At 39.4% G+C, this 22364-nt stretch overlaps 1 protein-coding gene across 7 annotated transcripts in view; it reads right to left on the reverse strand.

Annotated features, from left to right (window-relative positions):
* The window catches only part of Chd2 (chromodomain helicase DNA binding protein 2), a 125916-nt gene that overhangs the window by 80195 nt on the left and 23357 nt on the right, over positions 1 to 22364 (reverse strand). For all 7 annotated transcript variants that reach the window (XM_076935902.1, XM_034501482.3, XM_076935889.1 and 4 more), the window contains 3 exons: positions 8866 to 9097; positions 4688 to 4774; positions 3086 to 3147 (listed from right to left, as the gene is read on the reverse strand). In XM_076935902.1, coding sequence (XP_076792017.1) covers positions 3086 to 3147; positions 4688 to 4774 — 149 coding nt within the window. In that variant the 5' untranslated portion in view covers positions 8866 to 9097. The remainder of the gene's footprint in view (positions 1 to 3085; positions 3148 to 4687; positions 4775 to 8865; positions 9098 to 22364) is intronic.

A 22364-nucleotide genomic window follows, 5' to 3' on the forward strand; every position in this document is an offset into this window, starting at 1 on the left:
CGAAAAAGGTATCTAAGTAATAGAAGGTGATTGTCAAGAAGATGGAAGAGTGAGGTAAACCCAGCACTTGGGAAACTGGCATGTGAGTCTGTATTCTCCCTAGGACTCAGAACAATTCTTTTACCCCTCCAAAGGAACTCAACAGTTATGCAGTTTAAAAAAAAAAAAAAAAAAATGGCCTCACAGAAACAATTCTCAAAATCATGGGCAATTAAGAACTAAGGGAAAGTCCAGGGATGAAAAAAATCCAGAATCATGTAATCTGAACTAGCACTATCATACATTACAAAGAATATAGCAAACTAAAATTCCAACAGAGTAAATGTGTGTTGAGGCCACAGTATAGCAGTCAAATTAAAACTGTACACACAACCAAATGAATGTGGGCTCTTCCAAACTAAGAATGTAAAAGGAAAAAAATGGATCAAATCAACTGGTCTAAAGTCCAGTGAGATGCTCCTCTTAGGAGAGACTAAGCTGCTTTCAGGCACAGCAAACCCTCACAGCTACTTTTCTCAATCATAACCCACAGAAGACCGTTGAAGACCTAGGAAAAATTACAGCTAAGCTTACACATTCCAGAGTATCTAGACAAGTAGAGGTGCAGGTGTTTGAAACTGGCCATATTTTGTTTTAATTTTCAAAAACAAGAAAAAAGAGAATTGTTTATTTGGCTTGGTTTTCCTGAAACAGGGACCCACTATATAGCTCTGCCTGGCTTTGAATTCATTGTGTAGACAAGGCTAGCCTTAAACTCATCAGAGTAATATCTGCTTCTTTCTGCCTCTGTCTCTCAAGAGCTGGGATTACAGCTTGCCACCATACTCAATAGGAGAATAAAAGATAAGCTGTCTGCGGAGATGAGGTAAGAAATCATCAACTTCCTAACATCCCCCCACTCCGACCAACACACAGCTCTTTAACAAGTAACTGTGCTCATTTCTTGTAGGAAGCCAACTTAAAAAAAACTTCTTAAAAGATACTCCCCAGTCACCCATATACTGAAAAGGAATAAATAACCATGATCTCCTCCCCTAACCCTCCACCTTTCTGCCACACACAGACACACACAGATACACACACACATACACACACACACAGACACACACACAGACACACACACTCCTGCATGATTATAACTAAGATATTTTAATAATTAAAATATTTTAACAATGTGATCAAGATTGGCATTTCAAAAAACATCCCCTCAAGGCCATTAGACCTAAACAATCAAACAAACAACAGAAAAGTCTCCCAAGCAGCTCAAGCAACAGAAGTGAAAGAAAGGCTCCTAAGATGGCCCAGCCTGCTTACTACAAGTCAGTATTTAAAACACAAAGGAAACTAGGTGATTCAAGAAAGATAATATTAAATACTGCTCTACAAAGTTCTTTAGTAATATACATTTAATGTAACAACTTAATTGTGAGCAGAAATTTTACTACTGTTTTGGAGATGAAAAAAATAGGTTTAAGAAATTCAAATTTGCCTACTAATCACAGAACATGTAACTGGAGACCCTGGTGGGAAGTATTCCTGAATTGATTGATGATACACAAGGTTTTGGATACCTACATTTTTCAAAAAAAGATCTACAAAATCAATACAGCTAATGGAACAGTACACCATGGAAATGGGGGGTGGGGGGCAGTGTTACTTAGTAACAATTTTTGATTCACAGAATTTTTAAACTAAAAACAGTGAGCAACTAGGTATAGAGGGTCTTATAATCCTGCCACTTGGAAAGTGAAGGCAGGAGGCTCAGACTTGTCTATAATAGTGAGATCCTTGTCTCAATAAATAAATAAATAAATAAATAAATAAATAAATAAATAAAACAATATGTCACATTCCTTTCTTCTCATCACCAAGAGAGCTGTAAGTTTGAGGCTAGCCTGGGCAGTAAAAGCCAGAGGTAACTCACTTATAATCCCAGCACAAGGAAAGCAAACAATATCTGCCACAGTTCAAGGCAAGCCTGATCTACATCGTGAGCTCTAGGCAAGCCCTGTGCTCCAGGCAAGAAGGAGACTCTAGGCCTGGAGAGATGATTCAGCACTTAAGAGCATTGTCTAACCTTCCAATCTTCCAGAGGTCCTGATTTCAATCCCCAACAGCCACATGATGGCTCACAATCATCTATAATGTGATATAATGCCCTCTTCTGGCATGCAGGTATACATGTAGATAGAGCACTCATATACATAAAATAAATACATCTTAAAAAAAAGAATGAGACTGTCTTTTAAAAATCGTATTATGGCTATGTGTGGTGGTATACATCTGTAATTCCAGAATTTGGAAAAGAGGCATAAAGACCAAGTATTTAAAGTCATCCTCACCTACAAAATATGACTAAGGCTGACCTACGGCACTAGAGACCCTATGTCAAAATAAAAAAGAAGGCCCATGAGATGGTCCAGCAGACAAAGGTGTACACCTCCCAACATAATAACCTGCATTGCATCCCCAAACCTACATGAAAGGTTCTCACAAGCTGTCCCCTGACCTCCACATGCACACTCACACATATACATAAACATACAAAAATAAAGACTTTAAACTGAATTGCAAGAAAACCATTTCCATAATTCATGAGCACAGAACTAAGGTTTTAGCTCACTGGTGGAGTGCTTGCCTACAGCATATGTGAGGATTTATATTCAATCTCTAATGCTCAAAAAAATAATGTGAACAGAATATAATTTGTTGTAAAATATTTTAACTCTAAGTTCGAGAATTAAAAGCTTCTGATCTATAAACTACAACCTTAGAATTATATGAAAACATTATGTATTTCATAATAAAATGGGTGCCCAAACAATATGAATCTTACCATATCAACATGAGATTGGCCAATTTAAATCTGTACTTGACAAGAATGCAATGTCTACCTTGGTATTTGTTTACTTTCAAGAAAAACACTTAACTGAGCTCCTTAGACCACTAGCACTTGAGAAGCTGAAGTTGGAGCTCTGACAAACTTAAAACAGTATCTTGAGACCTGAGACAGGCATAAGATTGTCCCATAAATGCAGACTTGTTCAAAACCCTCAGATTGGGTCATTTCCTATGAAAGACTTACTGTTTTTTCAGCTGCCTCTGGCCTCTTCTTTTCGGACTCCCACTCTCAGACCCGCTACTTGCCTTCAGTGGGAAGGAGAGAAATGATTAGACTTTAATTCACAGGGAGACTTTAGATGGAATGAAGCCTAAGTACTTTCTAGATGGAGCCCACTATTCTTTTGCTTTGAAAAACAGTGTCTCCTTCTCATGTCTACACTTCAGAGTCATCTAGAGCAGCAACATCAAATATAAATACAACTAACTACCCGTAATGTCCAACACAGCGAGCCAGGCACCACATAGGAGCTCAGCACTTGACATGTGCCTACTAGAGCTGAGAAATAAACTTAAATTTGACATAATTCTAAATATAATTTCAAAAGCCACATGTGCTAGCAGTAACTATACAAGCCATTGTAGATTTAGCAATGTATAAAAAATACCAAATTTAATGAATGTGCCTTAAAGACACTGTCTACTGATTTAGTCACCTTACACCTTACAATTAACGATTGAGCACCGGCAATCATAAATGAAGAGCAAACAGCACTAGGCCAAGGAAGGATTATGGTCACAGACAGTGTGACAGCATATTCCCCCAAATGAACCAAAATGGCACTGTTCCTACTGCTGTTAGTCTTGGGTCCTGCTAAAGATGTACTGATGTATACAACAGGAGGAGTATACACATGTAACTGGACATACAGAATGTGGTTCAGTGGTCTGGGAACTATGGGGAGGGTAGGACAGGCACACCAGCTCAGAAGCCACTCAGAACTCAAACAGCAGAAACATCAAAGTGTTGATGTGAACTTGATTTTCAGAGGATACTTACTAAAACCTGTACCTAACTCCCCAGCATTGGCTATCAACACATAGCTTCCATCAGAAGAATGTTATATAGCTAAGAATAGCAAAATCCTCCTAAGGCAGAAAGAGGACATTTCACTGAGACAGGAATAAGAATTTACTCTACAAATCTAATATGGAAAGATTGCACAAAACAATGGTACAATCTGGGAAACATGAAACAAGTCCACGTCTATAGATGTGAGAACCCAATACAAAATACTGGCTTTAAAAATCCCGAGTCTGAGCACTGGGGATGTAGGTAAGACACAGGGTGCTTGCTTAGCATGCTCATCACTAAAAAAAGTACTCCATTCTCATAATTAGACCAGAATATGAATATATTAGAAACTAATTTTCTATCTTGCACTACAACTTACATGAATTAACAAAAACAAAATACATTAAACACTCCTCTTTCCTTTCTCTGGAGTGAATCCAAAACCACTTCCATGTTCCATTTGTTCAGCAAATAAGTTGTTCATTTAGACAAAATACTAGATGTCTAAAGTAAACTTAACCACAATCAATTAGACTCAAACTCAAGTTTTAATTAAAAGCATACAACACCATAAATACTGGATCGAAACACTAATTATTTGGTAAGTATTTTTTCCTTCTTGCCTTACTTGTCAATTCACAGAAAGGCCCATTAGAGGCACTTGAAACTGCCACCCCTGAAGCTGCCTCTTTACTAGTAAAGCACACCACTGAGTCACAGATAAGGTGAGAAGGGGACTGAAATGCACCCCTGGAATACTACTTCTCTTACCTCTTCTTTAATATTAAATCGGGATGGTTCTTGTCTGCTTCGATTTGACCTCCTAACCCCATAAACATCAGGATATTCTTCCCACATCTGCAAAATGAATAGATTGCACATGAGTACTTTCCCTAACTCTACTTGCTATTTTCGTTATCAGAACATTTATTTCAAATCAAACAAAATCATGTAAATATCCAAAGGGCTGTTTTGCTACATTTGAGAGAAAGTTAAGTAGCATTCTTTCAAAAGAATTTATCCAAATGAAGAAATTGTAACAATGCCTTCGCCACTATAAATCTATCCTGAACACTGCCAATGTCAGTAAACTAAAATGGGACGCTGATTACTTCCACTAAATATAAAGTCCAGAGGAATTCTAAATTCCCTGATGCTTACAGTTTCAACTAAGAAACAACAAACAAAAACAAGAAACCCAAGCAGAGGGGGCTGACCAAATCCAATCCCACAAGGCAGAGTACCAGCTCCAGGTTCTAGAGAGGAGGGCCTCTTCTGCATACTCCCTGGCATACCTATTTAGTCCACTAGCAGCAGTTACTCCTCTGCCTCTCACCAGGATTTGTATATGTGATTCTAAAGGAGGGTCTGGATGAGGTGTTTAGTTTTTCTACTCTCTTCCCCAGAGATTACTATGCTTACACGTGCTCTGTGATTTTTAAGCAAAATGAAGAGAAAGCAAAAGAAGCTGAATGAACTGTGATACACTGGTGTGAAGACATATAATCATGTTTAAACATGTAGAAAAGATGTAATCTTTTTTAAACATGTAGAAGAGTTAGAAAACCAACACTAGAACTATGGCCTTTATTAAAAACAGAAACTAGCGAACCGCCAGTGGCTCGGCCCTTAAGGCTCCCGCCCGCAGAGGGCGCACCGTCTCTTGGTGCGCGGGTTCGAGTCCCGCTGTCCCGTTTCCCACGTCTTGTGGGGGGGGAAAACAAAAAAAAAAAAAAAAGTTTTGCCGGGCGGTGGTGGCGCACGCCTTTAATCCCAGCACTTGGGAGGCAGAGGCAGGCGGATTTCTGAGTTCAAGGCCAGCCTGGTCTACAGAGTGAGTTCCAGGACAGCCAGGGCTACACAGAGAAACCCTGTCTCGAAAAACCAAAAAAAAAAAAAAAAAAAAAAAAAAAAAAAACAGAAACTGCAGCCAATGTCATGAAACCATTCAGAAATTCAAGGCAAAATACAAAAATATATGCAAAAGACAAGAAGTCACTGAGGCCAGGAAATGTTTACAGAGAAGAATGTTTTCTTTAGGGAACCAGACAGTAAACATTCTAAGCCATGTAGCTATTTCTCTCTGAAACTGCAATAGGAAATCAATCACAAAGTATCCAAGTATACTGGGCAGGGAAGGGAGGGAGCATGACACCAAGTCCCAAAACATGAGGCATTTCCAAATCTAGAACAGCATTGGAAACAAGTCCCATTATGTCTCCTAAAGGTTTTAATATGATGAATAAATTTCACATGCCTAGCCAAGAATGGTCCTGCATGCCTTCCAGCCCAGTGCCCAGAGACAGGCAGATCACTGTGCTTTCAATCCCAGCCAGCCTTGTCTACACAGTGAGTTCCAGGACAGCCAGAGATATAGACAGAAATCCTAATTTGGGGGGGGGAGGGGAGTAGAAAATGGGGTAAAAAAGCCAAAATTCATAAAAGATTAACCAAACAAAAACAAAAAACCCCCATAATATCATTAAGCAAAGGAGGGTAGTATTAAACAATAAAAATCAACTAAACAATCAATCAATCAAACAAACAAACAGCTACAATAAACTAAAAATCAAGGAATAACCTAAAAAAGTTAAAAGTGGTCCAAGAATAGGCATTTCAGGAACTAGAATCCAATGTAAGTTTATAATTCAAAGTTGTAAGATTCTCAAATTCTTGGCTTTAAAACTCTCCCAATTTTAAAGGTCAAAATACCCAGCCAGGAGTTAGGAGTACAGAGAAAGAGGCAGGTAACTGCACAGCACACTGGGCAACCCGGTAGAGGAAGGAGAAGGGAGGCCTGTGCTCCAGTCTTTCTGCCCACACCTACTCCTTTCCCAACCTCAGCTACAGAGAAACTAAGTGTATGATTCAGCAGAAGATTTCTGGAGCGTTTACTGACTGTGGTAGCTAAATCAGGCTGATGACAACCCCATCAGTCTCCTCCCTCGGAAACTCTGCCCAGGCACACCGGCCCAACATGGCACCTTTGATCCATGTCATACTGCACCACTTCCACCCCAAAGCAGCTTGTATTATTGTCCTTTAGAGGCCATCTGATCCTATTCTCCAAATAGGACTAACTTGAATTCACTCACTACATGGGTAATGAAACTTTCCTCCTGTTAGGGGAAGGCAGGGGAAGCTACCATGTAAATAAGATGTAAAAAGAAGTTGTGTTTTTGGAATGTCTCATTTAAGGAATCCCTATATGAGGTCCAGCCACATAGAATTATCTATTTTTACCTTTTTATGACTGATCACCTTAGCCATAAAATAATTTTAATATTCCTGAAGATGCAATCTTATCTTGAAATCCTACAGATATATATGTATCTGTGTGTATTTATTGGGTGGTGGAGGCTAAATATGCAAATCTAATCTCAATAATGCTTTCCTCAAGCCAGGCACAGTTCCATACAGCTGCCTGCAGGTCCAGCTCCAGTGGATTAGAAACCCTCTTCTGGCCTCTTCAAGGACCAGCACACACATACATATGAATAAAAATAAATGATTTTTTTAACAAAAGCCCGGAGCAGGAGTGTAGTGGTACATGCCTTTAATCCTAGTACTTGGGCAGTGAGGCATGTGGATCTCTATGAGTTCAGGGCCAGCCTGATATACATATAAATCCAGGACAGCCAGGGCTACATAGTAAGATACTGTCACACACACACACACAGAGGTATCTTGGCACATGTATTTAATCACAGTACTCAGAAGACAGAGGCAACTGTGAATTTGAGGTGTCTGGGCTACACAGTGTTCCAGGCCAGTCATGGATTTATAGTGAGATCCTATCTCAAATGAATAAATAAGTAAATAAACACACACAAACTCCAATGTAAATTTTCCTATCCCTAGCCATCAGCATCCTGAAGCCATCTGATGCCCCATAAAAGCCAAATACCATTATGCAGCCACTTTGCTGAGAACTAAAATAACTGTTCAACCCCAGTCGGTCTCAAGAGCTCCAAATGGCTGACTTTTAACTTCAAAGAGTCTTTAATTTTTCACTACCGCCTACAATTTAATATCATCTATAATATAAAAAATATTAATACAAATTTGAATTTTAGAGTGTAGCTTAAATTTAAAATATAATGACATAAAACTTTATTCAGGTGTTTTTTTAAAAAGTGGAAAGCAATATTCTTTTGTATTTTGAGTGGTTCACACACATCTCTCAAATAAAATCTTACAAGTTCGTATGTGGTGGGCTGGGAAGTACCTACGCTGGTGAAGTAAATATCAACAATGCTCAGACCCAACCCCACAAAAAAAGATAACACATGCCTCTTATCCCAACAGGAGGCAGAGGAAGGAGAAGGAGCTGTTCAAGGTCATCCTGGCCTCAAGGGCTACATGATATCCTAACCACCCTTCCTCCACCCAAAAAAAAAAAAAAAAAAAAAGTTCAGACACCTGCTGATGAAGCCACACAATCACATAATTCTTTTCCACCAAAAAAAGAATGTATTCCAAGGTTTGGAATCAATGTGAAAATTTTTGCCTTTTGAATTCTTTGCTAATGGTAACTACAATTGCCTTTGTTCAGGTTGTGCTGTGGTTTGTTTTCTATTACTCAGACAAGGAAAATTCTATGGCAGTGTGATGGCCCAGGCCTGTAATCCCAGCATGAGGACAAAGGAGTTCCAGGCCACACCAGGCTATACAGTAAGACCCTCTCTGAAAACAAAAGACAAGGGAGGGAGAGAAGTATTAGGCACGATGGTGCACACCTATAGTCTAGGCACGTGGAAGACTGATGCAGGAGGATTAAGAATGTAAAGCCAGCCTTGGCTGTACTGAAAGCAAGTGCCAGGCTAGCCCGAGGTGCACGAGTTTCTATCTTCAAAAACAAAAAGACATAGTAATCAACCTTCTTTGGAAACACTCTGCTAGCTGGTCCTAGATAGTAGCAAATTTGCAATATCCAGCTCAAGAGATACCTTCTTCACATCAGCTATCCGTTCCTTCTTAGAGGCAGGCTTCTCTTTGGCTTCTGGAAGGACTGGCTGAGATTTGGAACCTGCCGATTCACTCTCAGACTCTGATTGGCTCTCAGAAGATTCCGAACTGCTATTGGACTCGCTGCCATGTCCACTTCCGGGATCGCTGCCCTGCTCACTTTCAGACTGACTGCCAGAGTCTGAAGCTGAAGCTTCTTCAGAGGCTGAATGACTTAATAGAGAAGACAGGCAGAGAAAGACTTAGAAACATTTAAAACTGCCACATAAATTGCTTTTTTTAAACCCTCTGGTGATACGTCTTCAGACCATAATTTCAGCAAGTAAACATCCACACCTTCAAATTCACCTTTATACTCGGGCTGTATATAATGCTTTCCCTTCCTATCATTTTCAACCTTTACTTTGGAATTTTTTTGATACCATACATATACCAGGTGTTTTACATATTTTCACACAATCAGGAGAACATTCATTCAAATGAGGTAAAACTATATAGCTCTGAGTACTTAAGAACTCACTGACCTCACTAGAACACGATGAACTGTCTACTAAGTCACATCTGTTAAGTACCAAATGCCCCCTTCTAATAAAAGGTTATAATTTCAAAAAAAATAACAAAAACAAATCCAACCCAAATGGAAGAAGGCAAACATCAGATCAGTGGTTCTCCATGACAGGTGACTGACTCAGGAAGGGATCTACACTCCCCATCTGCAGTCCAGAAGCCCAGCTTCCAAAGCCATGATTGTAATGGGAATGCCACCACCAGGCATTCTCTGCTAAGGTACATACCCTGCTCCCCTCCCCTTCCTCATTCCAAACCCTCAGAAAAGAACAATCCTAAGTAGGTAAACAATCACAAAAGCCACAAAAGCATGAAGCTTAAGCGGGAAATTCCCTATTTACCACCACTGTATCTGCCAAAGGAGAACTCAGGTCACTTAACAAAGGTCTATGGAAACTGGGCTGTGGGTGTAACTGGGTTGGTATCATGCATTCAAACATAGCAGGGGGGGCCTGGTGTGTGTGTGTATTCATGTATGTATGTATGTATGTATGTATGTGTAAGTCTGTATATTTGTGCAGTGAGACATAATCAGAAGGACAAGAAGTTCAAAGTCAGCCTCTGCTACGTAACAAGTTGGAGGCCAGCCTAGAATACTGGAATACATGAGTCCCTGACAAAACAAGAGAGGAGCAAAGAATGAAAATAAATTACTGGAAACTTGCATTGACCCGAATCTACAAAAAGCACATTACAGTACAAAGGTCTTTACATCAAGATAAAAATGGAAGAGCTGGAGAGATGGCTCAGAGGTTAAGAGCACTGACTACTCTTCCAGAGGTCCTGAGTTCAATTCCCAGCAACCACATGGTGGCTCAAAACCACCTGTAATGGGATCTGATGCCCTTTTCTGGTGTGTCTGAAGACAGCAACAGTGTACTAACATACATAAAATAAATATTTTTAAAAAAAGATTAAAATGGAAAAAATGTGTTTCTATCATCTTTTCTCCTTAGAAAATAACTGCCTGATCACCTCTTAATGTCGGTTAATATGCTAAATATTTTGTACATGTTTTTCTCCAGAACAAACCTATGGAGACAGATTTAAGGAACTTGGCCTTCTCCCTCTTGCTTAGGCATCTGTGCGTTATCACATCTCTCACTTTCTAGTTTTACCTTTATTTTATGTCTATCACTATTCTGCCCACATGCATGTCTGTGCACCATGTCTGTACAGTACTTACAGAGACCAGTTAGATACTCTAGGACTGGAGTTACAGACTGTTCTGAGGAGCCTCAAGGCTATTAAGAATCATGCTGGGGTCCTCTGAAAAAGCAGCTAAGGCTCTTATCTGGAGAGCCATCTCTCCAGCCCCCAAGCTCTGCCATCTTTTAACTAGTTCCAGCCACCTAAAGAATTATGAGCATCACATGGAAGCTGTAAAAGCTGCAGTATTTCTACATAAATGCTGAGAATCTGCCATCTAGTCTCAGAACTGGATGTCTTAGAGACAGTTCTCCCAGCCAACAATACCACAAAACTCAGAATACTAAAGGACTCTGTTAGTTCTGCACCATCATTTGTACACAGAGATATAGGACCAGCTGCCAAATTTCCTTATAGAGATTCAGAAGAGCCATCCTCCCTAAGATGGAGGCAAGAGAAGAATCTGGAAGCTAGGCAACTAAGTACAAGACATCCTGGCCTGGTCTTTGTAGCCATCTCAGGATGAGCTAAAAAACAGAAGCTCTGACAAGTCTTGTGTATGAGTGTTTTGCTTTCATGTATGTCTATGTACCATAGGCCTGAAGAGGGTATCAGATGCACTGGAACTGGACAGTTGTAAGCCATCATGTGGTTGCAGGGAACTAAAGCCCAGGTTGTCTACAAAGACCAGTCAGCCCTCTCAGCTGCTAAACCTCTCTCCAGCCCCCAGCTCTCTCTTTACCATTCCTTCCCTCATTCCTATTTGCTCTGTGTAACACTTGCAGAGGCCTGGCATAAATCACAGCACCATTCACCTCCAGGCCCTGTACAGTGCTTATGCAGCAAACTAAGTATCTAACTTCGAGAGTGTCATCTTCTGTAGGCATGCATGCTTTGCTGTCTCATGTGCTGAGCTCAGCCTTAGACACTTCCAAATGCTGAGCTACCACTGCAATTACTGCCATGAGAAGTGAAAACTGGCAGCCCCACCTGGGGATCAGCTTCAACTCTCAACCTGTGCTTCCTCTCACTTTGCACAGCGATTCCTGCCCCTAAAAAAATGAATCCAAAGCCCTAGCAGTTGAGTTAGGGGTGTGGCTCAGTGGTACAGTGCTGTCTATTCATGTATAAATCTGAGGCTTGGTCCCAACACCAATTAAGGAACAATAAATCTAAGTTTTTGTAAAGCCCAGATATTTATTTGACACATTACCTTGTCTCCCATTTGTCCTATCCTATAAAAATAATGTGGTTACTTGTCAACCTCCAAACAGGCTTGAAACCTAAGGCCATCCTCTCAATATTCCTTGTGCCTGGTGTATTAGTGATTAGTGACTGAAATGATTTCATTTTCCAGCAGAACTCCAGACAAACAAGAACTTATATGTGAAGTTACATGACAATCATCACAACTAAAATTATCAGAGCAACACAATATAACAAACATACTCTCTGAGAAAAGAAATATTCCAATATAAATGAAAAATGCTAAACTACCAGTTTACCAATCCAGAAGAAGCTAGAAGAGAGTTTCAGTCTACTGCAGAATACAGCAAACTACAAAAACTTAGTCTTTTGCTGAAAAGCAGGACTCATAGCAGATGTGACATAATGTGCCAATGCCATGTCAGAACAATTGCCTATGAACTGCCTGTCACATGAGTACACTGGATTTCAATTCACTCTGGTCATATTCAAATTATTCTCTTAATCAAAAATCTATAAATATCTGTGACTCATTTCTGTTTTTATCGTTATTTCTAAGCAGAATATTTAGGTTCTTTCCCACTGTTCAGTATAACCAATAAACCTAGAAATATTCTTGTATATACCTTCTTGGACAGTTGTTTTTCTGCTTGTGTAAAAGTGACCACTAGAAATGTAACACTGCATACAATTATCACAAAACACCCTCATTCCCATCAGCACACATTTATGTATATAAATGCTAGTTTACAAACTTGGTAAGAGTGGCTCCCTCTGTGGGAAGGGGCATGTTAGTAGATTCTGCTTATGCTTGTAAAATAAAAAGTAAAAAAATAAAATACTACAAAAGCCAAACTCAAGAAAATAAAGTTAGTCACCTGTGAAGCTGAGGAAAACAGATGTAACCAGAGAAGATATGGGCATTTTTGTGGCTTTAGTGATGAACTTATAGCTGCTTATAACTCTTAAATATTCTCAAAGTATAAACTAGTTCACTAACTAATACAAACACATCCAGAAAAATGAAATCAAGGCAAGAGAACAAGGCACGAAACCCTATACAAGACACTGTCTCCAAAAATCAGTTAAAAAAAAAAAAAAGTGGGGGGGGGGGGAAGAAACAAACAAGGAAAGAAAGAAATTCTTGCTCATGTATTAGGGGACAGGCCTATCATCACAAAATTATGGCAAGCATGAAAGCTATGCAAAGACCCCCTATCTAAAACAAAGAAAGGAGCTTTATTTTGGACAAGCAAGTTAGATGTTAAGATAACATATTCCAAGAGAAGGAATGATTTAATAACCTTTATAAAGGTTTTTGGGAGGAGAGGTTGTTTTGATTTTTCTTTCTTTTTTTTTTTAAGCCTCTGCCTTACTAGTGCTGAGATGATAAGCACAGAGGATGAGGTCCTTACTGTTGAAAGAACAAGTTCCTTTTAAAACCTGTAATAGAGAAAAGCAACAGCTGAAGTGACAGGACATTCCCTAACCCCGAGTAATCCTGGGTAGTCAGCTCTACACAGGAACTTTCACCTGGACTCACAGGGATTCTAAGACTAAATAAAAAGGGCAGCCTGGCATGTGGTGCATGCTTTCATAGCAGCACTTGAGAAGCTGAAGATCAGGACACAACCTATGTCCTATATCCAAAGGGGGGAGGGGGAATTCAGTTCATATGTGACAATCCTCAAATGAAAGGAGTTTCTGCTACAATAATAATAATCTGACTTTCAAGGCCTAACAGTTACAAGGCAGTAAAAAATTAAGTTCACATGAATTATCTACTACAGCCTCATAAAAGTCATATTCATTTGCAAATTACTCAAACGCTATAAACTGCAAACAAAATTTATACTTTCAACTGGACAGAAAATGTATACGTCAAGAGAGAAAGGGAGAAGAAAAGGGAAAAAAACAGCTGTACTGAGGTTTTTAGGAAATGGATCAGCCTTTCTGACACTGGACTTTGAAACCAACAGGGTCACTTCCATTTCTTAAAGTATCATTTTCAAAATGGCCACAAGAGGACAGCACAACAACACTGCACTTAAAAGAGAAAGCCTCAGAGTTCTCAGTTGAAAAGCGTCCATTTCAACACACTGGTGTTTATTTTCCTAACTCACAAAATGGCTGAACTTCTTACTACTTGACAAAGCTTAGTAGTTACTACTGGTGAATGCAAATCTGAATACAAGGAAGTTCCACAAAGAGCTATCCACATAGAGTTCACATTATAAATATAGGCAGAAATAGCAAAAAGCCTAATCCTTAAATGGGTCTATGGAGCTCCTGTGTTAATAACATCTGAGAACTACAGAATCCACACTTGCCCTCCTGGGGTATGGCTGGCTCTGCAGTTCACACTCTCCAGTCAAACACACTATCAAATCAACCAAGCCCTGTGACTGCTCCTTTTAGGCCATGGCTTGGTGTCTGTAAGGAAATGGAAAGGGAAAGCTATCTGAATCACTGACAATGGACAACTCCAAAAACTTTAAGATCCCTTATGCTTCTGAGGTCAAATCTTAGGACTCTGAAGATTATGTTATAGTATTAACATGGCTAAGCCAAGTAAATCAGGAAAACTAAGTTAAATGTATTGATAAGAAAAATATTCAACATATGAAGACCAGCATACTAAAAGTCCAATAGGAGGGCTGGAGAGATGGCAAAACACCAAAGTACATAAAATAAATTATTTTTAAAAATCCAGTAGGAAATTAGGCAAAACAACAAATATAATCACAGAAAAGAAACTAAAATGTCCAATACACTTTAAAAAATATAATAAAAAAATATAATCAAGACATAACATCAAAAATTAAGCTTTATTAGTAATGTGAAAGAAAATTTTACATACTGTGCCAAAACTAATAAAAACATTAATCAATGATAAGCTAGTAAGGAAACAGTAGTGACACCGCTTACAAAAGTTTAGACAGGTTTAGGGAAAAGGTATTAACCAGTAATGTTTCTTTCTCTTTTCTTTTTCTATTTTTCCACCAGTCTTTACATATTGTATGCACATACATGATATGCCATGATACACATGTGAAGGTCAAATTGAAAGCTTATCTTGCCTGTTCCAGAAATGGCTCTTAATAACCCCAGGCAATGGTGGCATATGCCTTTAATACCCAGCAATTCGGAGGCAGAAGCAAGTGGATCTCTATGTTCAAAGATAGCCTGGTCTACAAAGTGAATTCTAGGACAGCCACGGATACACAGAGAAAACCTGTCTCAAATAAATAAATAAATAAATAAAATCCTGCAAATCAATACATAGGTATGTATGTTACCTGGATAAACCAAAACAACAGTCTAAAAAAAAAAAAAAACTATTCAAAGCCAGGGAAAAAAAGGAATGATCTCTATATCCATGTATAAAATATAAAAGATGTGAATAATCCACATTACACAAATAACTTCAGGAATACAATTAGGGCTTAATTATATCTATAAATACAAGTAACCATTTTAAAAATACATTATTTTAAAACAAAACTATACAGCCGGGCAGTGATGGCTCACACCTTTAATCCCAGCACTTGGGAGGCAGAGGCGGGTGGATTTCTGAGTTCGAGGCCAGCCTGGTCTACAGAGTGAGTTCCAGGACAGCCAGGGCTACACAGAGAAACCCTGTCTCGAAAAACCAAAAAACTATGCAAACTATAAACATTTTTAAAGTTTTTATGTGCCAAGTTGGCACAAAATGACAGTCATAAAAGGGATGTGATGGAATTGTAGCTACAACTCAACTGTTAGTAAAACTTACTCTCTGAACCTCTCTGCTTTCTTCATAATTTTTCAAAAAGGTTTATTTGGTTTTTGTTGTTGAAACAGGAACTCACTGAAGCTCTGGACAGCCTGAAACTTATAGACCAACCAAGAATTCAAAAGATCTAAATGCCCCTACCTTACCAGCGCTGGAGCTAAAGGGTTATCACTATGGCCAACAAGGTTTCTTTTTATCATATAAGATCCGTTCCTAGGATTCAGTTCATTAACTCACTTTCTTAGTCAAGATAGACAGGAATTAAATTAATTAAATTAAGGAGAAATGGCAAGGGAAAGGAGGAATGTAGTTAAAAGACTCTCACCACTGAGAAAAAAAGAATTCCAGACCAGCTACCACTGTGACGGCAGATTTGCCCAAATGAGCTCCAAGTATGACTTTGCTGCATTCAGACATTTTTTCTCAGAACAAACCAAGCCCTTCACAGCCAACACACACCTTGATTTTGCTTTTAAGACAGAGTTTCTTTCTCTACATAGCCCTGGCTGGCTAGCTGAAACTCTTTAAGTAGACCAGGCTGGCCCTGAACTCACAGATCTTTCAGCCTCTGCTAGGTTTAAATGTGCACACCACAATGTCAGGTTGTTCACTACACATCTTAACTTGCCATAGGCGTCTACTTTATCAGATGTCATCGAACCCAAATCACAAACCACCCCACCAACTCCTTCCCCCCTCCCCAGAAAAGGTCCCTCAGAAGAGGGTTTCAGCAGATGGAAGGCCAATGGAGGGTGACAACAACTAAAACCATGTATGATACTGTCAAAGGATATTCTTAAAGGGTTCTTAAACAGCACTTCAAGATATAACTTCAGTAGCCACCAAAATCAGTACTTACTTATGGCTAAAAAGACCTTAATCTCAACTCCTTTGAGGAACCCAAGCTCACAATTTCCTGGAGTGACCACCCCAGCACTTAGGAGGTAGAAGGAGGCAATCACTGTGAATTCAAGGCCAGCCTGATCTACAGAGTGAGTTCCAGGACAACTATAGCTACCTAAACAGAGAAATCCTGTCTCAAAATAAAAAAAACAAACAAAATAAAAACAAGTATACTGGGCTAATATAACAAATCTGTTACATATTACTATATTAGATATTATATGTAATATCAATTATTAAAAAACATTATAGCATTATAATATATTATATAAATGTGCTATTATATATTCAATAATTATGTATAACAATATTATACACACACTCTCTGAACCAACCTGAAATGAAATTAATTATTTTCTGCAGTGAAGCCATGAGTCCTGCTTCAACTAAAAAGAATTTGTTAAGGTAGTGGTGGCAGCAGAACTGTGTCTCTGCTCCCCCTTTCACTGACATCTATCTCATTTTAGTCTATGGGAGGCCAGTGATTTGGAGTGGAATAATATACATCAGCCAAAAAAATAAATAAATCAAAATGGAGTCACTCAGGATAAACTTCTAAATTGTTTACCTTACCTTCAGGGCAATTTACATTGGCACAATCACGCTGTCTCTGTCTAGTAATTGAACTGCCTGCTTTTTGTTTCCTGGCTCTAACCGACTGCTCAACAGCACTGCTCCTCTTCGCCTTCCTACTTACAGATGAAGTGCTGCCCATTTTTCAACCACTAATAAAACCCAATTAGATCTTCAAGTTTCTGTTAAAAACTGTCATTTCACTATAGGAATATTCACTTTCACTTTAAAGAAAAATAAACAAAATGGTACTTACAATTTCGTGGGATAACAATCATGTTTCTCAAATTAAGGCAGCCAATGATCTGCAGTTTAGAGTAGCAGAGGGCTTTCCCACCACTCACAAGGCACTCTGGGTTCAATCCCAGTATGGGTGAGAGTAACAGACCTGGTAGTACAGGCCTATAACCCTAGCTATTCTGGAGGCTGGGGCAGGGAAGATACCCAGCATTTATCTAGTTGTTTCTGAAATTCTCATCTGGGAACAGGCAGAAGTCACCTTAAACTTTCTCATGCTACTTCTGCTCCCCAATAACCAACTGACATTTCATCAACTTGAATGGCTTACCATGTACTCACACTATTGGCCCTGGCAAATGTGGGTGTAAATTACATCAAAGAACCTAGAAATGATCTACATGGAAAATAACACACATAATCTGGATATGGCAACAGTTATATACTAAAGGCAAAAAGAAAGCTTTCCACTCAGGTTAAAAACAAGACTAACCATGCCAAACTGAAGAGAAGCTACAAGAAAACCTCCCTGAACTCATAAACAAGGTTCTAACCACCATCAAAGGGGATATTCATATTCTGAATGCTAAGAATAAATGGCCAGGAATTCCTTTTAAACCTTGAGTCTATTTTCTTACTAGCTAACTTGTAGACTATAACTTTTAAAGACTTTCATAAGATGAAAGGAGGCCCCAGTTGCCAATCCCAATAATAAATGTTTGATATATTCCCATGTCCTCAAGAGTGCTTGGAGCTGGCTAAGAAAACAAACATAGTGAGGGGTCTGAGTTTAGCACTCACCAACATCCACTGTGGCACAATCACCACATTCTTAGTCATCTACGCTTTCTGTCTAGGGACACCTTTGACAGAGCAGGAGCTGTACTGTTGAGGGGAGCACCTCTGTAGGCTGTTTAGCATCCCACAAGCCTATGCACTAGAGGTCAACTGAGCCTCAGCACCTGGTAATAAGCAAATATATGTCCAAATAAGATAAAATGGGGGTGAGGAGCCACACAACATCCAGAGTAAAAAGCTGCTTCATTAGATAACCTCACCAGTTCTTGTCCCAGTTCTTACAGCTAAAAATAAGCAAAATGGCAGATGGTGGTGGCTCACACACCAAAAACACAACTCAGGAGGACAAGGCTTAACTGCCTCAAATTACAATCCAACCTGGGTGAAACATCTCCAAAAGGAGAGAAAAGGAACAGAGATACAAACTGTTGATAGCTCTCTACACACCTGCCACACAACCTTATCCTGTTTCGAAAACTCTGAAACCTGCAGTCAACTGAGGACTGTTAAGTATACAGACTCCTGGGTACAATCTCTAAATTACTCCATTTTAGCAATTTCAAGCAAGAGATCTGGGGATATGACTGATAAGCAACACAGGTAACTCTTAGCAAAAATATTTTTAGAATTAAATCAATATAAACATATATAATGTAAAATATATAAAGATATAACAAAGCTAAACTCAAAAGACAAACTTTTGAAAAAGTTAAAATGAGTACACAGACAACCCCCCCTTGCCCCCCCCCCCCAGCCCCAATACTGCCTGTCTGGATGTCAAGCAGCGTGTATCTGAATCTGGGCAGGGGACACATTAATCATTAAGCCACTGTCAGTTATCATGCTTGTTTCCATTATCCCGCTAATTCTCAAAACAAAATGTGCACAAAAATTAAACTTATGATATAGAAGAGGGACCTCAAGCACAGATTAGACTAGCCCAAAGTGCACATGTAGCAGTAAAGCCAAATGATAAAAGTGCAAGTTCTAAGGTTTCCCAGACCTCTCCATCCACCTAACACTTTCAGGATGCAGCTGCCCCAATGGAAACCACTTCAATGGCCACATATCCCCCTGCACTCTTCTGTTTTAACTACAGCCAAAGAAACTACTTCAATGGCCACACTTTCACTAGTTTTTGATGTAAAATAAATGGCCTTTTGAAAATCACATCCACAATGCACAGTACTCTTTGAGATTTTTATTTCTTTAAAATGAAAAAGGGCAGCTGTGAGTAGTGCATCATGCCTTCAATCCCACACTCCAGGAGGCCAGCCTGATCTAAATAGTGAATAAGAGGACAGCCAGGGCTATGTAGAGACCTAGTCTCAAAAGCGTAGAATGAAATGTAAAAGGTGGGCTGAGGCGAAGATTCGTAAAGGCACTTGCTACACAAACATGATCACCCAATGTCCTCATCTGGCCTTAGTATATGAACTACACACAACATGCACAGTAGGGAGGGAGGGAGGGAGGAAGGGAGGGAGGAAGGGAGGGAGGGAGGGAGGGAGGCAGAAATATAAAAACAGCAGAAGAGGATGACCCCATCTAATTTCTTCTACAGCTTTTTCTAAATCAACAGTCATCCAAGAGCCAGCGACCAAAAACCTGAGTCAGAATTCCACTAATGATTACATTATACTTCAATTTTCTCATTACGAAACAGGGCTGATAATCATACTTCTTCAGGAACAAGGCTGGGTTCACAGAAGGCACAGAATTCATTAATGGCAGCTCGTACCAACCCTTCTCATTATTTTTTTAAAACAGTCTCTCACAACCATTTCATCTACAAACTTGACACCTATCAAAATACAAAGATTACAAAAAACAGGGCCACTCCTGGCTTGGGTAGTATGTGTCTTTAGCCCGAGGACTCTGTAGCAGAGGCAGGTGGACCTCAGTTGAGGATAGCCTGGTCTATATAGCATTCTGGGACAACCAGGGATACAGAGAGACCATGTATCAAAAATTTAAAAAAAAAAAAAAAAAAAAAAAAAAAAAAGCAGCACGGGCTGGTGACACCAGAGGCAGAAGCAGACAGACCCAGTTCAAAAGCCAGCCTGGCCTACAGAGTGAGCTACAAGCCCACCGGGGCTATAAAGTAAGACCCTGTTTCAAAAAAACAGACAGACTACATGAATGAAAGTCCCTAAGGATTTTTTAATCCATTTTGAATTGTTGATGCCAGTTACAATTTATAACTCCTGGATAATCTGGTAAGATAACTGCCTCTATAAGCTACAGGAGACGGTGAAGGCAGAATGGAATACAAATGTATTGAGATTAAGTACTTCTTTTTAAGATTTGAGAAGGTACTAAGTAAACTTAAAGAGATTAATGTCCAAACAAACTCCTGGATCCATCTGAGGAGCGTGAGTATGAAATACACTACAAATGAAGGATGGACACAGAAGGAACACCGCCTACATAGAAAAGGTCCTCACTCCACGTTTGACACAAGCACCTGCAGCTGGAGAATGCTCAACACAAAAACATTTCCTCTCCACAAAACCTCTAACTTTTTCTCAGAATTCCATCCATCTCTTATTTCCTGAACAGCAAACTAAAAACACTGGCCTGAAAGTATCAACAAAGAGGATGTGACAGGGCAGCGGTTATTACTAAAGAAAATAAGAACATGTTCCACCGGAAGATTTGGAACACATGGAGACACTACAAATAGGAAAACACTGGTAAATCTGAACCACATGGAAAGCTTTTTACAAACTTAAGTCTGAAAGGTAGGGCCAGACTTGAATAAAAGACCTTCAATACCTGAGACAAACAAACTGATATAAAAAGTCTTGGCACTATAGTTCCAAGGGAATACAATGCACAGCAGCGATGGGTGGGCAACTCAGGGTATCATAGTGGTCGGGAAGACCAAGCCCAGCCACCCAGATGGGCTGCGACTGACTACTACTAGAAAAGCTTGCTCACTATTCGGCTCCTAAGACAGTTTGAAGAGCAAAATGGGGCAAAGTAAGGCAGGTGGTAATTACCCAAGGGGAAAGGAAGGAAACTCAGTCATACTGCCAAAGGCCAGGCTGTAACTCATACAACAGGAAGACTGATCAGGCTCCCACTGGGGCTAGCTAGCTCTTCTGAAGAAAAAATAAATAAAACTGACTTTATATTTAAAAAAAAAAAATGCACCCAAGATTTTAAAGGGGGACTTGCGTCCTGAGGTTATTCTCAAAGTTCTACATTCAAGATGAGAAATTTCATGCCCCCAAATAATATAAATTAGAGGCTTTTAGTACTAAAGCAAAAGCTGAATTGATATCCAGTACAAACACAGCTCTTGACTAGCAAGAACATGACTGAGAATTAAACCATAAAATTAAGCCTAACCTTTACCCAGCTCCTTAAAGGGGTGAGAACGGAAAGACGGCTGAGCCTATTAGAGCACTTGCTCCTCTTGGCGAGGATGCAGGTATGTGGTTCCTAGCACACACATGGCAGCTCACAACTTCCAATAACTCCAGTCCCAGAGGATACAATGCCCTATACTGGCCTCCCAGGGCACAAGGCACACTCACATAGTGTACATCTAGCCAAACACTAATGCACATAAAAAGAATAAATTTTAAAAATCAAAACAACTATGGTACCTTTCCCCCAAACTACAAGAGAATCCACAACCTTTTTAAAAATATGATAGCTAGCCAGAAAGACGTCTGAAACAGCCAAACAGGCTGATCCACCCATAATAAGCAAGCTCAAACTGTTTCAGAAAACACAACATGAATGGCAGATTCCATCTGTTCCAATGTTACCTAATCAACTAAGGCACAAACTGATTAGGATCAGCGGTCACGGCATACATATAAACAAAGTTACCACTGTGATAAATTGCGGATTTAAAAGGGAAAGCAGCCCCAGGGTATATGATGATTGGGTCAAATTAGTTTCAGTCTGGCTTTTTCTTAGTAATCTCTTAAAGTTCCAAAACAAGAGTAGATAACATTGGAGAGACTGCCAGGTCCTGTAGGAACTCAGAAACAAGACAATCACCTAGATAAGCAATCTTAGAAGTTGTTTCTATTGGTATGCAAAAGTAACTCTCCCCTAAGATAAGCAAGGTAGAAGTGGTTTGTATTGGTATGCAAAATTCTGCTAATAGGGTAAAGGTCGGGTATTTAAACTCAGTTTCTTTGTTAGACTAACACTCCTCAAGAAAGCTTTAGAACTCAAGAAAGAGTCAGGCAAAGCTAAAGCACTGAAAGGGTCTTCAGCAGTAGCTGTCCATAAGCAGAAAACAAAAAA

This window comes from Arvicanthis niloticus, chromosome 1 (genome assembly GCF_011762505.2).
Source record: "Arvicanthis niloticus isolate mArvNil1 chromosome 1, mArvNil1.pat.X, whole genome shotgun sequence".
Classification (NCBI taxonomy): Eukaryota; Metazoa; Chordata; class Mammalia; order Rodentia; family Muridae; genus Arvicanthis; species Arvicanthis niloticus.